General features: G+C 41.3%; 1 protein-coding gene across 2 annotated transcripts; it reads right to left on the minus strand.

Moving 5' to 3' along the window:
- Nucleotides 1–428: 428 nt before the first annotated feature.
- On the minus strand, nucleotides 429–16,022 carry LOC135903644 (uncharacterized protein KIAA2013 homolog). Of its 2 annotated transcripts, XM_065433955.1 has the most exons (17): nucleotides 15,832–16,022; nucleotides 15,293–15,364; nucleotides 15,145–15,180; nucleotides 14,701–14,804; nucleotides 14,499–14,621; nucleotides 12,952–13,080; nucleotides 12,814–12,872; nucleotides 12,134–12,226; nucleotides 11,950–12,020; nucleotides 11,039–11,173; nucleotides 10,055–10,157; nucleotides 9,683–9,751; nucleotides 7,121–7,320; nucleotides 4,750–4,862; nucleotides 3,540–3,804; nucleotides 2,588–2,712; nucleotides 429–1,645 (listed from the first exon to the last, which is right to left on the minus strand). In XM_065433955.1, the coding sequence occupies exons 2-17, from the start codon at nucleotides 15,346–15,348 to the stop codon at nucleotides 1,458–1,460; spliced, it is 1,869 nt and encodes a 622-aa protein (XP_065290027.1). In that variant the 5' UTR covers nucleotides 15,349–15,364; nucleotides 15,832–16,022; the 3' UTR covers nucleotides 429–1,457. The 2 variants fall into 2 exon arrangements, with proteins under 2 accessions (XP_065290027.1, XP_065290028.1); XM_065433956.1 differs by lacking the exon at nucleotides 15,145–15,180.
- Between the last annotated feature and the right edge of the window lie 88 nt (nucleotides 16,023–16,110).

Genomic DNA, 16,110 nt, shown 5'->3' on the forward strand with positions numbered 1-16,110 from the left:
CCAGTGATCTCTAACTACCCTTTTCTTGCATCATATGACTTCATCCTATGTTTGCAAACTACTCAATGTCATCTTACCACCTAATCCTCCAAGTGAATAGAACCTTATTGTTAGGGATTTTGCTAACCGACCTTCGCCTATCCTGGTGACTGCACCACACTTTAATTTGGTTAGTGAACAGCTCATTTCCTCCATGGTTTGCATTAATGCATGTTTTCTCACTGATGCTCGTTAATGTTCACCTTAGTGTTCTAGAGCCTGTGAAGCTGGATTGCAATCTTTACCAGAAGGCAATCTGATTGCAATCTTTACCAGAAGGCAATCTGATGGAAGGCTATTGCTCGGGCTTCTGTCGTATGGTAGTTGCTAGTTTCAGTTGCTTTCTTGCATCTCGGCCCTTTTTCTTGTATGAAAAAATGACAAGTGGCTACAGTATAGCAGACACTCATGCCTTGAGTAAATTTATTGAACCCTCACAAGGGACAACCCAATCTTATTTACAACCAGGTAATGCCACTTGTGCTTTATTGCGCCACAGTATCAAAGTTGCCTGAAGCAGTTGCAGAAGTGGAAGTGAAATGTTATATACTCTACTAGTACAGTTTTTGTACGCGGCACATATTCAAAAATGGTCATGTACAACAAAACTAACAGGAGCCATAAAAAAAAGGATGGTCTACCTTGCATAACATGATTGATGTCACGCTTGCCAGAACCACACGTAAGCACAATAAATACGGTAAATTCAAAGTACATTACATTGCACTACCAGATGCAAACTTCAAGAGCAGCCTCTCGAACCTTAATAGAACACTATATAAGTGTGTTGCCTGCATTTACAGAACGAAAGTTCCACGTTAAGCACCTTCAATTTGTTTCCTGCGCCTGCAACTGCAATTTTGAGGTCCGAGTATCAGACACACAATATCTTCAACCTTGCTAAGACTACTTCACCCAAAGCCCGAACTTAAGCAACACACAAAATCAGTTCGCCTAGACACCGAATAACCGCAACACAAAGGATCAAATGACTGACCGTTATCACAAGCAAAAGCAAGAAATGGCAAGTTTATCCCCCTACTTATTTCAAACTGAGCTATATTAATTACAATAATAATCATAATGACAAACACCTCTGGTACAGCTATCTAATCCTGCACCAGAAGATGCATCACTGCATCCGTATGCAAAGCATCTAGACATATGTACACACTTCACTGCGGAGGTGAAAACAGGCCACTTAGGTTCATCCAGAATTGTGGCAGTGTCAAAGATGAAAAGCACTGGTTCACGAAGCTTGAAGGAGATGCGCTTTACAACTTGGCTTCCAAACGTTCATCATATCCGCCTCCGATGGATACTGCACCATCACAGCGTTCTTTCAGTCACAAGGCTCACTCACCCACTCGAAACTTGAAACACTGTTTTGCACAAATGCCGAAAATATTTTCACTGCATCACACCACGTAACGTCCCCGCGTCTTCTCTTGTGAGGAGCCACAGTACTCGTTATAGATGAGCTTTGCCAGGAAAAGGTGAAAGACCACAATTAGAAAAGTGATGGACACCCAGAAGAGAGCTGGCAGACCACCTAGTTGATGACCGTGCCGATGTAATGCAATGACGTGGTGTTCGTGCGCCGGTGCTAGAAGAAACAGAAAAAGGAAAGGCCTTTATTTATAACTTAATTTTACACTTACATAGCTTCTGTTTGTTAATGCACAGCATTAAACTTTCAGACCAAATAATAAACTGCATATTTAAGGTTGTGATTTTGGTCTAGTGACTTTCCTTCTAATATGGTATTATACGTGCCTTTAAGATGGCTGTGCGCACAATTGTGCATGTCAAGATAATGCATTAAAAGCAACATCGCTGATGTATATAATTATATTTAAAATGTGTTGCATACACCTTGAAGTACTTTTTATTAGACCTGTGCTGCAAGCTTGTATAATGTGCGCAAAGTACCTTCAGTAAAACGATTTGGAAGGTAGACAGCAGGTTGTTTGCTCAGTGTCATTATGTTTGTTGTGTAGCAGGTTCACTTCCTCCATAGTTTTTCATTACGTTTTACACCAGGCATATTTTTCAAGTGACTGGATAAGTGCTTGGCAAGTGTGAAATAGTTGATGTTCTCATATCTTTCATTCGTGTAACGAATTTTCACATTCTGTTCACATTCACACAAGAGTTCACATTCTGTAAGCTTGACAAAAAGTGCTGAAGAATTCAAAAATTTTTAACCTGTTCTACAACTGTACACTTCTCACAATTATTAAGATGCAAGAAATGTTGTGAAACAAAATTTTCACTGGACAGAATTGGCACTTTAAAGGACATGCGACATGCTTTTTCCTTTTCACAAACACTTCAAGGGGACAATCACAAGACTCTGATTCCTTTTCTTTCCATACATTGTGTTATACAGCAAGTGATTATGAATCACAATGCTGAATCCAGCAATGCATTTATATTTATGCCACAGTTGCCAGTAATTTGGTGATTGAAAGTATTATTACTGTATTAAATATGCATTGGTACAAATGGCCGCATGCTCTCGCACACTTTCGACCTTCTCACATACCTTCGACCACCTCCTTGACATGTATGGTATGACTGAGCTCCTTCATATGCTCTAGGTCCGAGGTAATGTACAGAACAGCTGTTACAGGCTCCGTCACTTTTACCGGGAATTGCTTTGCCTTGAAGCTGCACAAAAAGTACGATGAACTTCAACAATGGGCAGACATGCTGATGCACAATTGTCTTGAACATTGCAAGCAAAAGTGCAAAGAGAGAGAAAGGCATGGTTCCTGCTTTACACAAAGTGATCCAAACACAGAGCATAATAAGTGGAAAATGTAACTCTGCTCAGACGGTTTCCATAAAAGGCATTTCCTTCAACACGGACATCGGAATGTTCGTGGTGCACATGGTCGTTACGGCGCTAGAAAATAGTTTTATTGTGCCTCCTAAGCTAAAGGCTAACAATTCATGAAAGTTCAAAAACGCCTTTTCTTATGCAAACTTCACTTGAATACTGCAACCGAACATGCTAAACTTATACTTTGGAAGAGAGAGAGAAAAAAATTATATTTCTGAATGCGCATTACCTCCTGTGACTCTTGGCTCCTACAGTGCTAAGTAGAACTGCTCATATGAAGTATACATACACTGCATTGGCACATTGCTACAGAAGTCAAATGTGTCATGAAGTGAGAGGCTGGTATGACTACCAACCACTTAGTGCGAGTGTGCTAGGCATTCCCAAACCATGCTATATACATTGCAAAACTAATGGTCATAGCCTGGCCTATGACATTTCACAAGTGGGCAAATCCAAGTATAATACTTTCAATGAAAATTGTTATGCTAGTACAGCTCTACTACCAGCCACTATGGTAGCATTGTGATGGGAGGAATGTATTGATACTCTGACATGCATTACAGAACTGAGCATAGTCAAAATTAATCACTTGATCCATGGTGTGCTGCTGCAACACTGCCACCCCCGTGGACAGAAATGTAAGACATACTCAAGTTTCACTGGCGGGTCCAGGCATCCACCGTCGCATGCGTAGTAGTCACGGTCGCTTCGATCGAGCCAAACCCGCAGGAGAGCCTTGTTGTCATCACCCAGAACCACGCTCACGTTGAGGTGGGTGGCATTGCCGTAGCTGATGCGACGGAAGAAGAGTTCTCGGTGCAGGTCCTTTGGCTGTATGTTGAGCTCTAGGTGGCTGTCCTTGAAGAGGAAGGCACCCAGACTCAAGACCACAGCCTGCAGCACGCCTTCCGCACCTATTGGTATTGGGAGTTGAAGCAGTCAAATCTTGTAAGAGCCTATGGCCACAGGTACTTATGAGACAAAGTAGTGAAACAAGGCATATTTGCCGTATGCTGTACAAAACAAATAATGATTTGGTTTCTATCAGTTTGTGCAAGCCCTCACTTGTAGTTTGCGGAAATGCCACAAGAATGTACTTCTTAATAGTGACATTGTTAGTCATGTAGTAATTCGCAGCATAAACTATGCCACACCACAGAAAAATAGGAGAGTCATAAACAAGATATCTTGCTTCTGCAGTCAGCAAACTTGGACATCAGTGGAGCTAAACTTATTAAAAAAAAAATTAAATAACTTTTCATGTTATAGTACTAAAAACTTGTAGATATATGTTGGTATAGACTAATAAGACTCCCAGAAAAACTTCAATGCTGACACTCGGAAGAGCGTCTTTCTTTTTATTTTTTCGCTTAGTTTTTTGTTTGTTTTGTTTGTACCCTGTTTAGTGAAATCTGAGGAATTTGTTTTTTAAGATTTTTCCAGACAACAAAGTAATGGAAACTTGCATGAAAATAGAACCAAATGAGCTAAACAAAAGTGAACTTCATATTCAAAATGAGTGTGTAAATTTACATATACTGCATCTACCAAGCTTTCAGTCCCATAACTTCAAGAAAACAAATAAATTAATTTTTTTTTTTTGTGTGTGTAAGACTGAACTTTCCCTTTCAGTGAGAAATCCAGCCCAACTACCCACTTATGGAACATAATAATCAAATAATAATTCTCTCCTTTTCTAATGTTAAGCGTAAGAAACTGCCACACCAGAGTACCCTTGCCTGCAGCGAAGGAAAATGCCTTATACCTTACAGCCAGGATTTCGACTGAGGTTAGAGAAGAAAACAAAATTTTTATTTCACGATAAAAGCAGTGCTGAGGAGTCGGCTACTAAGACTCACCAGTTTTAATAAGTTTCGAGCATCCCTGATTTTCCAGTGTCAACATCCACAAATTAACAGCATTTGTAACTGAAGACAGGCTTGTCAGATCAGCCCATAAGGTTGAGGCTTGCCTGCAAGTAAAGGGCAACAATTTAGGCTGTTCTGCCATGGGTTGCACAGTAACTTTGAAGTGTATATATTGTAAGTGTGGAATTGAAGACAGCCAAAACAGAAGGCACATGGTAAGTAGAAGGTCCTCAGATAAGCACAGGCACTAAAGTCCTCAAAATATCAGAGCTCGTGCTCGAGGGCATTCCTAGCAAATGAATGCTAACATTTGCCGGCAACATTCCTACCTTCAATTTTTTGGTTACTACATGTTTTTAAAAGTCACTAAGCTAAAATTTAATTGATCTTTTTTTTTCTCTTTAGGTTGCTAATTAATGCACATCATGCACTTCCTGGCATCTATTTCATTTCATTTATTGAAGCCTTAAAGGCCCGGAGGCATTACATAAGGCGGGGGCAAACAAAGTATGAGGAACTCATCACGCTAAAGAGGGAAAAGAGGAAGAAAAGATAGACGAAGAATAGAAACGGAAACAACGCTCAGGAGGGAACCGAGCAAGCAGTATTATGGCTACTGCCATATGGAGCAAGCATATCTATGGCTGCCAATAGTACATCATTGCTTAAGAAACAAAGAAGAATTCTTCATGTTTACTGCAATGTGTTTGATAATTTCATGTGCATCAAAACACATGGATGGTATAATGGACATGAAATGGGAGCCTTTCTAATGACTTTTTTATTCAGCACCTGAATCGCCAGTAAGGCCTGGTGTTAACAGCGCAAAATGTAAACAAGACATGAGACGAGAAGACGACACCACAAGCACTGCGGTATCGTCTTCTTTCCAGCACTTCTCATGTCGTCTCATGTCTCATGTCGTCTCTTCTCATGTCTACGTTTTGCGCTGTTAACACCAGGATGGAAAACCAACAAGACCAAGCTGCTATTCTAGCCAGTAAGGCATTACAGCAGGAGAAGATTACATATGAAATACAAAAGTTTATAGAAGTGTATTGATACTCTCAAAGTGTACTAAAAAGTGTTATCAGATGTAAATTGTGTGACATCAGGCAGAAGAAGATTCCAGGCATGCACTGTCTGGACAAAGAAAGAATACCTCAGAATGTCGCCTTTAAAAGCAAGTTCCTTGACTTTCAAAAGGTGATCCTTTATTTGGGATACTATATACGGAGGTAGCTTCATGTATTTCTCTTGACTATTGCCAGCTTGGGAATGATATATGCTATAAAAGAATTTCAAGCGCAGGTTCCTTCTGCAAGCCTTTAGGTCCAGCCACTGGAATATATGTTTAGCCTCTGTTATGCTGAGTTTTGTTTCCAAAGACAAACCTGGCAGCCCTGTTATATATTTTTCAAGTTTGTTAATTAATTTCAAGGTGTAATGGTCTCAATGTACACATGCATACTCGAGTGTTGATTGTACACGTGTGAAATACAATTGTTGTTTCAGACCAGTGGGTAGGGGGCTGACATTTTGCCTCAAAAAGCCGAGAACCGATGCTGCTTTATTAGCAAGATGAGAAAAACACCTAAGTATTTGAATTCCTTAGCGGCAACTAAACTAGCTTCAGGAATTCGATACATGTGCTCTTGGTAGCAGCACTCTCTTGTAAAGGCGACGTGCATACATTTGCTCACATCCAACGACATCTTCCAACGTGCACACCTTGTTGTCACAATGTCCAAATAATTCTGCAAAGCTACGTAATCACTACGACCGTTAATGACTCTGTATAAGATAAACTCATTGATAAACATTAGTACCGATGAGGTGATGTCTGTAGTGTCATTAATAAACAGTAGAAATAAGAGTGGCCCCAGTACTGATCCCTGGAGTACCGCAGAAGTGACTAGGGCATTGACCAAAAAAAAAAAAAAAGAACGTTCAGAACAAGAGACTGCTGCCGGAAAGAGAGGTGTTTAGCAATCCATTTGAGCACATTTTCATCCAGATTATAAGCTATAAGTTTTGATATAAGTGAGCCATGTGCAATGACATCAAATGCCACGTGAAAATGCAAGACACAGTCAACAACTAGCTGCCTGTCTATAGCCAGAGCCAAATCATGTGTGACTTCTACCAGCTATGCAGCATGAAAATCCATGCCGAAGTCCGTGCTGTTTGTCATTTAGAAGATATGCTTTTCAAGATGTGACATTACAGAACAATAAATTAAATGCTGCATTATTTTGCACAGGATACTTGTTAACGACACCAGTCTGTACTTCTGAACGTTGTTGTGTGGCCCGCTCTTTTTAACAGTAAGAAGGAGAGGTACCCATGCGTGACCACTCACAGGGTGTGATGGCCACCGTAGCAGTGTTCTGGATAGGCAAGAAGTGCTTGCAGCTCCCGGTGTTCCGCTGGACCAGTGTTCCACTCGGAGGCCAAGGCGCGCACGTGGGACAATATGTAGTATATGGTGCCGTTTATGACATCCCCGTTTAGTGCACCGTATGCCTTGGACTGACTGATGCCAAAGCCAGTGCTCCACAACTGGGGGACACAAGAGGGAAGGTGGTGGCACTGTCAGACTTGCATTTCACATTACTGTACAGACTGGTTAATGATGGTTTACCAGGCTTTTTCTAATGGATATCGTTGTCATCATCAGCTTGTCTAGGCCCACTTAGAGGTGTGAGGGTTTGGAAAAAGAAAGAGCGTGAGTATTTGGAAGAAGGAAGAAACTGCACTTTCTTGCCGGGACATAAAAAGGGTAAAAAATCAAATGGTCCAAATTTACCCACTAAAATGGAGTACATTGACATAAATTATGCAGAAATTATTAGTGTCACTTTCAGAGTATAAAAATTCAGGCGACATGATATTTTATCCAGTTTGTGTAACATTTCTGATAGTGATGAGCAAAAAGAGAACGGTAAAAGCAGGAGCCAACATTTTGATGGCTCCAGTTTTCACCCTGTTCTTGTTTTGCTCATAGTCTTGAATTTCCATCTCCCACCTTCCCCCTGTTCCCTGGATTCCCTACGGTGGTAGTGTGCTGTATCTCCATCGTTGGCTGCTCAGAGCAGGGCAGAAGATTCAATGTTTTTCTCATTAAATACAACAGATGGGTAAATCGCTCATTCACAATGATCCATAAGAGAATGGCTCTGAAAGCTCCTGAGATTTTTACTAATTTCTGTGGTTTTATGTGTCAGAACCACAACACAATTTATAAGGCATGCTGTAGTGGGGTACTACGGATTCATTTTGACCACCTGGGGTTCTTTGACGTGCACCCAGTGTATGGTAATACTTGATGACCACCACGTCCACTTTCAGTGGTAAGAAGAGCCTCTTTTTCAGCTCCAAAGCCATGCTGTACTTGTTGTGCATTTTGACCTGGTTGCATAGGAGGTGCTGTAATTAATTATTTGTGGCAATTTACACTAATTGAAGCTTTGTACCATAATTTGACAACTATCTAAAAACCACTAACAGTGGAACACAAAAATTTAATGGCATCAGTACTTTGGCACACCTTTGACCTAGTGTAAAGTGCACATGGGCTGAGAGGGTAATTTTTACTTCCGAAGTACACTTAAGAAAGAGGTTAAATTGAGCAGTATTAGCATATTGTGCCTCCAAAATGATAAAAAGCAGAAGTAATTTTTTACTTATTTAATTTGTTACCCACAGTGCCTGCATGGCACTACAGTGGGAAGAATACAAGTTACAAAATGTGGTAACAGGTGTAAGTAGTACAAGCAATATATGTCACACATAAAAATGTAGAATGGAATAAAGAACTAAGAACAAAAAGAAAAGTAACAGGAAGAAGTGGAAAGAAACACCATAAACGCAGCAACAAAAATCAAGGTTATCTTGGCAACCTTTTATTAAAAAAACAAGTGAACAATGAAAACACATTTAAACACATGAATTGAAAGTCCATGTACTGAAAAAGGAAGATGTAAACATTGTTGCTAATTTCAATGTGACGGAGGACAGTTGTTACAAGTGTACATCAACATAAAGGCATGTGGAATACTAGGCATCCCAGTACATTTTGTGTCAATACGTTGCCTGCACTCTATAGTCACAATAGTCGAAGCCAGTTGATTTCAGTGACAAATCGTTTTCGGAAATAAAGCTCTACTGAAGGCGGTAGTCCTACATTTATATTCCCTTATATTATTGCAACGGTCAATGCGTGAGGCACAAAAAGATGAAGATCCTGTGCCCAAACATTTCACGTTCTCAACACTCCCTTTGCCACCCTCGGTCCTCAGCTGCGTTGCGCCACCGTTGGCACTCAGTCTGTTCTATGCATTACATGACTTGCCTAACTTCACTTGTTCCTCTTAACTTGCAACTGTTTTAACATCAGTTACGCATGCCTGTTGTCTAATCCATACTGCCAAGAACAATGCTAGAGGGAACACTCAAGCAAATAGTAATCTAATCCAAACAACACAGAGAATCACAGGAAGATGGAAGCTCGAAGTTATTGGCAGAGTCAATCAAGGAATGTCAATGCAGCTAATGTTTTGACAAGGGGACTTGTCTGTGTCAGGGCCCCTTGTCAAAATGTTGGCTCCAGAGCCATTCCTTGAACCACCACTGTTGATCATGCAAGTATGCGGTGATGCACCATGGCCACATGCTCTGTATGCATCAGTTAAACCAACACTACATCACAAGGAAACCTGATATTAATTACTTATTTACTGGTGTCAGATTCTGAATTAAAATCCACGTTTAAGTGAAATCGCATGCGCTACTCAAGAAAATGTGACTGGAATTTTGGTCTCTCTGCTCCTCCAAGCTCGTATAACTTTTACTTGGACCATGTTTTGCTGTTGAAACTGTCCTCTTTGTTTGCCATCCCACAACAAGGGCATAAATGTCTCACCTGGCTCCATGCGTCAACGTGCATGTTGCGCAGAATATGGCTTTCAATGCTCACAACCCTGTGCATTTCCTGCAATGTGAAACAGCACAAACACAAAGATTACCTATGCACTGTAAACTGAGGCTAGGAATACAATGCAGTCGAAACTTGATATAACAAACAGATGTAACGAATTATGGGATATAACAAATTAAATCTAAATTTTGCAATTCTCTCCCCCTACATTAGTGTGTATGCTTACAATGAATATAGAATATAATGAAGCTATTTTCATGTTAGATGCTACTCTGTTATAACAAGGTTTGACTGGCTTGACTATATACAAGGGAAATGGAAATAAAGCGCACATATCACAGTGAAACATGTACTCGCCTCTCTGAGAAAAGACTGAAGCTGCGAGACTGCAGATGGATAGTCCTTTGACTTCACAGGCAGAGAGTAATCCACCAGGGTTTGCACCTTGAGGACTGTGGAACTGAAATGAGCATGAGGCAAGAGTAGTACACATTAACCATTCCTCACAATACCTTTATTTATTCCCACACCCTAAACGCCCATGCCGAGCATCACATCAGGGGGTTATAGTGAAGGCAATGTGCAGTTGCTAACAGCAGCACTAATAATACATCTGTGATCTATCCCCTCAGGGATAGTATTGGTACTGTGGCTTGGGAAAGATATGTGTTCAATGCTCTCCTGTCTTTTAAGAGCTGCAACAGAACTCTGTGGTGTGCTTTATCACCATAAGATGTACCTATTGGAGGCTGGGCTATAGGGCAGAAACAATAACAATGCTTTCTTTCTTCCTTTCTTTATCTGCTGATGCTTCCATGAAGTGCTGTGTACATTTTTTCCGTTACAGTGTCATGTTTTGGTGAATCCAGTTATTTAAGAATGCCTTGGCAAGCTATTCCTCTGATATAAACCTACTATTGTCGTTAATGTTTTTTTGTGTGTGTATATTTTCCAATGCTTAAGGCAAATATGACTGCTGTGAAAGCATGTAACTTTCTCATATTTTCCAAGGTATGAATTTTTCCAGTCTGTGCTATAACTAAAATGGTTGCTTGAAATAAGATTCACCTGTGAGAAAAAGCTATACGAACGACGGTTTTGACAAACTAATTTTCTTGTGGCCTACTCGCATGGCTTCAAATTTATGGTAGCAGTGCAGTGTTTGTACAGCAAAGTTCAGGTTTCATTTATCTATCCTAGGCTGTGTGCACATTTTTGTTCACAGGCTTGCCTATTGCCAAGGCTGCACATGTAACATGCACACACGAATGAGAGGATGAAAAATAAATCAGCCATAGAGCTGTCTGTACACCTTGGATATTACAAATGAAAATGGCTCACCTCTTTGGCTCAACTGTGACAGTGTTTGGAAGCTTCGGAGTAACGAGTGCAAAGGCAATGACGGTGTCCTTGCTTGTGCCTGTTGAGACCTTGCCATGCCAGATGATGTTTTCCTGGCCATAGCGATCCTTGATCCTTCAACGCAAGTGGAAAGCACATAACTCAATCTCAAAGCAAAGCACTAACACAAACACTGTACGTTTTTGCAGTTTGATGGTGAATTAGAACTAGCAAAGCGTAACTTTGTGCTCCAAGTTTCCGAGGGCATCGGACAACTTAGTTCACCACCGTGCACCATGTGCACGCTATGGTTGATAGTGAGCATGTGCTGCGCCATTTACTATGTTGTGGTTAGCAGCAAGATGCTCCTCGAGATACACGGGCAAATACAGTCCAGTCATTTCCTAGGGGCCTGGAACTAAAGTGAGGATGCAATCAGGGCCACCAAGGCCCTGCAGTTATAATTATGCCAGTCGGGACTTACAGTCTTCGACCTTTTGTCATCTGGGCTTTATTTGTTTTGTTTATCTTATTGTCCTTTTCGTCAATTCAAACACCTCATCTGAAGTAGCAAGCCGTGCAGGGTCAATGCCCACAGCTTTCAATAAATTGCATTATTTATCGCTCAAGTTTACAGGGCAACACAAGGCAACAAATCTTGAATAGTGATTAACATATAAATCAAATTATGTGCCTTTATGTATCCACTATAATTGAATTAGAACTATGTGAATCAAGTGATGTGCATTTAGGTACAGATTTTTTCAGGACAACTGCATTATAATTAGTAGTTCTGGTTGAGACATGTGCAAGTCCTTGTACATGAACAATTAATGATCAATAATTAACTAATTTACTCGTATGCACTGACTGCCACAAACTGCATGCAGTCCACCAAAAAGTGAACAAACCCAAGAGGCTTTGCTTGCAGATTCTCGGTAGTAGAACCCTTCTGCTCGATGCCAAATGCAATTGGATCCGACTGCAAGGTGAAAGAAAGCAAACTGAGTGGCTTTGCTAGATCATGCCAAAGGAAATGTGTAGTTTCGTTAAGTGGGATGTCAAAGTGCAAGAAAAGCACGCTTTTGAACTCACCATAGGGTTGACAATCTTGATGGTTTGTACGAGTAGAGATGGTATTGTTCGATGGGCATAGTAGGTGTGACTGACACTGATTGTTTTTCTCCTCTGTAATGCAAGGTACAATGTCTAAGAAAATGTATATCAAGGTAATAGAGTTTTGAATACTTTCTGAAAGAATTTCTAGCTTTTTTTGAGACACTCTTAAACTTACTCCAGCCAAACGTACTATTTTGCAAGCCAATAAGCTGAATGCATGTTTGTAGGTGTATTATTCATACTACAACCTTTTAAAATTTGCACTGTTGCAATTTCATTTGCTCAACATTAGATCTGTCATTAAGTTTACTTACTAGTTTACAAAACTGCGAACTCCATACAGGAGGTCAATGAAAAGTGGCAAGCCGAACAATTAAGCCAAGAACAGACCGCAACACTCTCAGCAACAATGTGCCCACACTCAACATTTGTCAGTGTTCTCATCCGCTGCCTAACAGGCACAAAACAGTATGAAGAAAAATGCATACACAGCACTTCTATGAACTGCCATGCTAGTTTTCAGCCATGCAAGTGTTGAATATGTGTTCCCTTTGTTCTCTAAGCAGCACTTATCAACTATACACTTATGTCCCACTGACAATATGATACTAGGTAACTCTAGTGAATTTGGCAGCCCCTGAAAGTAGAGCGCTTACCTTGTTGAAACATTGGTACCTGAAAACAGTGCCTTTCACAAAGTGTACCACGTTGCCTTCTGAAAATGGCACAACAGAGAGGATCAGAGGGGTTCAGTCCAACTGCACAACAAAAGGCTAATCGTTGATTATCCCAACCTTGATGAGATGCCTGAGGGTACGTGATCTCAACACCAGGATGAAATGGCAAGGCAAGGGACAGGGTTCGGTTGTTGAAAACAAACAGTGTGTTGTCGTCGTCAATGGAAAAGCCTATTTTGCCATTTCCTGTAGGAAAAATAATACATGAGGCACAATTTTTTTTTTCTGTTACAAAGCACCACCTGGATGACAGCACAGAATCAGCATTTCACCCAGCATCAAAATGTTGGAAAGTTCAGACATTCAGTTCTGGCTGTGGCTTAGTATCCACTGTGTATGACTGTGCAAGCACCCTTTCAACCAACAAAAATGTGGCATTAGTAAAAAGATCCCTGTAAAGCATGCTGCTAAGTTTTTCACTAGGTAGGTAGCAAATGATGTGGAGTACTGCAGAGTTGAGAGATTGCAGGTGCTTGTTAAGCTATCCTTGTGCATACAAGGATGATCTCTAACGCAGCATGCTATCAGGAGATTGTGCTGTTAATGGTGTATGGAATCGCAACACTAGTACATCTGCTTGGCACTAAGGTAACAATTCTGAATTGAGAAGTTATGACAAAGTAAAAGCACATCAAACTAAATTAACTGAGTCAGACTTAATTCACACTAGATTCTACTAGTCAATCACAAAACCATAATTCCTGCTTTTTAACTTCTATAAAACTTGACAGCAGTGTTTCCACGACACCTAAAGAAAATACTAGATTTTTTATTTCAGTTTTTTCACTCAGTTTTTGAACCCACGAATTCAACTCTTATATTAGTGATAAATTGTAGTATTATGGTGCCTTCTAAGAAATTGTACAAAAACGACCTCGAGACTTTTGGTGATGCTATTGAAAAGCCCACGGTTTCCGAAACCCTTACTCAAGCACGAATTTAAAAACATTCAAGACCAGGGGATGGCCTATTCGAAGGTGTCAGATCGTACATAGTACCTTTAGTGTTGGCGAGCTCTAAATGAAGTGCGCACGCTGAAGTTGTCCAGTTAATGCATGAATTGATGTGACACACTGGGTGATGTTCCCTGTCACACGTGGCATGGGCAGCGCACAAGTAGCAACTGACAAGCTGACTGTGTTAATCAGACCTAGTAAGCGCGAGTGCCTATTCCCCTTTGGAAAAGGGTAGGTGGTCAAAGTGCCACAGGAAAAAGCGTCATTGGTTGTGTTTTCATACTCGTTGGATAGGGTAGTGCCCTCACTTCCACCGACTCGCCATCTTACCCTTTCCTCATCTTTGCTCAGAAGACATAGGTAGCGCGAGGTTTGAGAATCAACAAACACAAGAATGTGCTCGTCTCTGAGCTAGCCCACTATTTTTTTTCCCCGTTCATGAGTTGGCACCGCATTAAAATAAACTTGGTACTGGAAAAGTAGCACCTTTTGCTTCCGTTTCCAAAGAACAGACAAAAAATTAGTAGATTCAAACACCTTGTCACTGAATAAGCAGAGTTTTAAATATCTGTAGATCTGATAAATCGGCAGCCATGGCACCACTGCTTGACAGCCAATAACATCAAGTGCTCTTCCCTCCTGACTCACCGACGAATGAGAGAAGTCGCTTGTCAGTGGAGCTCTCATAGCTGCGATATAAACTGGCATCAAACTCCCCTACATCTTGCAGGAATGGGTCAACGTTCAGCGCCACACATCCGATGCTCGGATCTGGAAGCAAGGCAGGATGGCATGAACATGAATGCAAATAACCAAGTGACATTGGACACTGCAATGCATTGCTGCTCACCAATCATAATGGGTGTCTTTCGCCTCACCCATCGAAACAGGGAAGGTCCGATGTACAGGACCAATGCAAGGACCATCATAACAAGCAACAACATTTTTCTCGATCTGTCAAGCGAAAATAACCAAAAGTCATCACATCACGAATTCGCCAGGCCTTCGGCTTAACACTTTACATGCAAATAATCACCCACTGAGTGTAAACAACTCAGAAGCTATTATAATGCCATTTTGAGTTATCCCAACTGAGCGGAATAAGATCGGTGCGGTTATCTTGCGAAAAGAGTGAACCGAGCGCGAAATAAAATCGGTTGTTTCAGGCTCATACAACTAAAGACAAGCGTTACTTTCCTCTACATAAGCACCAGTGCAGTGCAACAGAAGACAAGAAAAACGCATAAAGAAGTGAAAAGAAAACAAAGCACAGAACGCAGTAAGCATATTGTACCTCTTAAGCACGAGTTTCGGGTGGTAATGAGCATGCCTAAAAACAAAAAGACCAGCATGAACTTAGGAGAAAAGAAGGGCGCTACGGAGAAACGTGCAGCGACAGGCTGTGCAGTGGTTTCGACACTTTTTTTTTCTTTGCTACTCACGACAGGTAGCCATCGCAAAGCCGTTTGACCCTCCGAAATTTCTCCCCGATATCCATGGCTCTGGTGTTCTACCTGCAATATATTACAGAGCGCATCAACGCCACGCCTCAGCAAGTACGTAATCACATCTCGTTTGCATGGCGCGTAGGTGAAAAAGGACTTGTCAGACTTGTCAACTTGTCATATTTCACTTCATATCGTCGCTAACTTCACTTATTTCACGTGCTTACACAGCACTGCTGCGTCTAGTTGACATTTGCTGCAGTGACGCACGTAAAACCTGCAGTACCGGCGGCACTAATGTTACGTGGTCAACCAATGCAATCAGTGTCACAGGAAGCGATCCAATCGCCACATTGCAATTTTTGTACCGTAACTACTGAGTGTACGGGGCAGCCGCTTAGCTACAAATTGTTATCGCTGCCCTACAAGCACTGGGCGTTCCCGAAATCTCGGTGTAAACGCGTGATCTCGGCACACACACACAAACACACACGCAAACTTTGGGAGAGTTTCCGAGGCGATCTTGGATACCGTACCCAGGCGCGCAATCATGTGGGCCTGCGTCGTCGGTGTTGGGGTCGGTGCACTTGGCTAGCGCTGCATATGTTCTTCGTCCATTCGGGATTTCGCGTTGTAATAACTTTTAAACTTTTGCCACCTCTGCACCATCACCGTACATATGATCGGCCAACTACACGCAGTTGTTGACGTCTCGCAACACTGAGACCGTCATCTCGCGCTGAATGTTTGCGTGCTGACAGTCAATAGATAAAATGTAAAAATTGGCAATACGCAATTTTTTGTTAGGTTAATTT

Source organism: Dermacentor albipictus, chromosome 9, assembly GCF_038994185.2.
Source record: "Dermacentor albipictus isolate Rhodes 1998 colony chromosome 9, USDA_Dalb.pri_finalv2, whole genome shotgun sequence".
Taxonomy (NCBI): domain Eukaryota; kingdom Metazoa; phylum Arthropoda; class Arachnida; order Ixodida; family Ixodidae; genus Dermacentor; species Dermacentor albipictus.

What these genes read in the sequence shown, in the direction of transcription:
- LOC135903644 (XM_065433955.1), bottom strand. Translation starts at nt 15,348, where the DNA reads ATGGATATCGGGGAGAAATTTCGGAGGGTCAAACGGCTTTGCGATGGC. An exon ending in CTCGAAACTTATTAAAACTG is followed by an intron (nt 3,805 to 4,749) that starts GTGAGTCTTAGT and finishes CAATACCAATAG; the next exon opens with GTGCGGAAGGCGTGCTGCAG. An exon ending in GACCCGCCAGTGAAACTTGA is followed by an intron (nt 2,713 to 3,539) that starts GTATGTCTTACA and finishes CTTTTTGTGCAG; the next exon opens with CTTCAAGGCAAAGCAATTCC.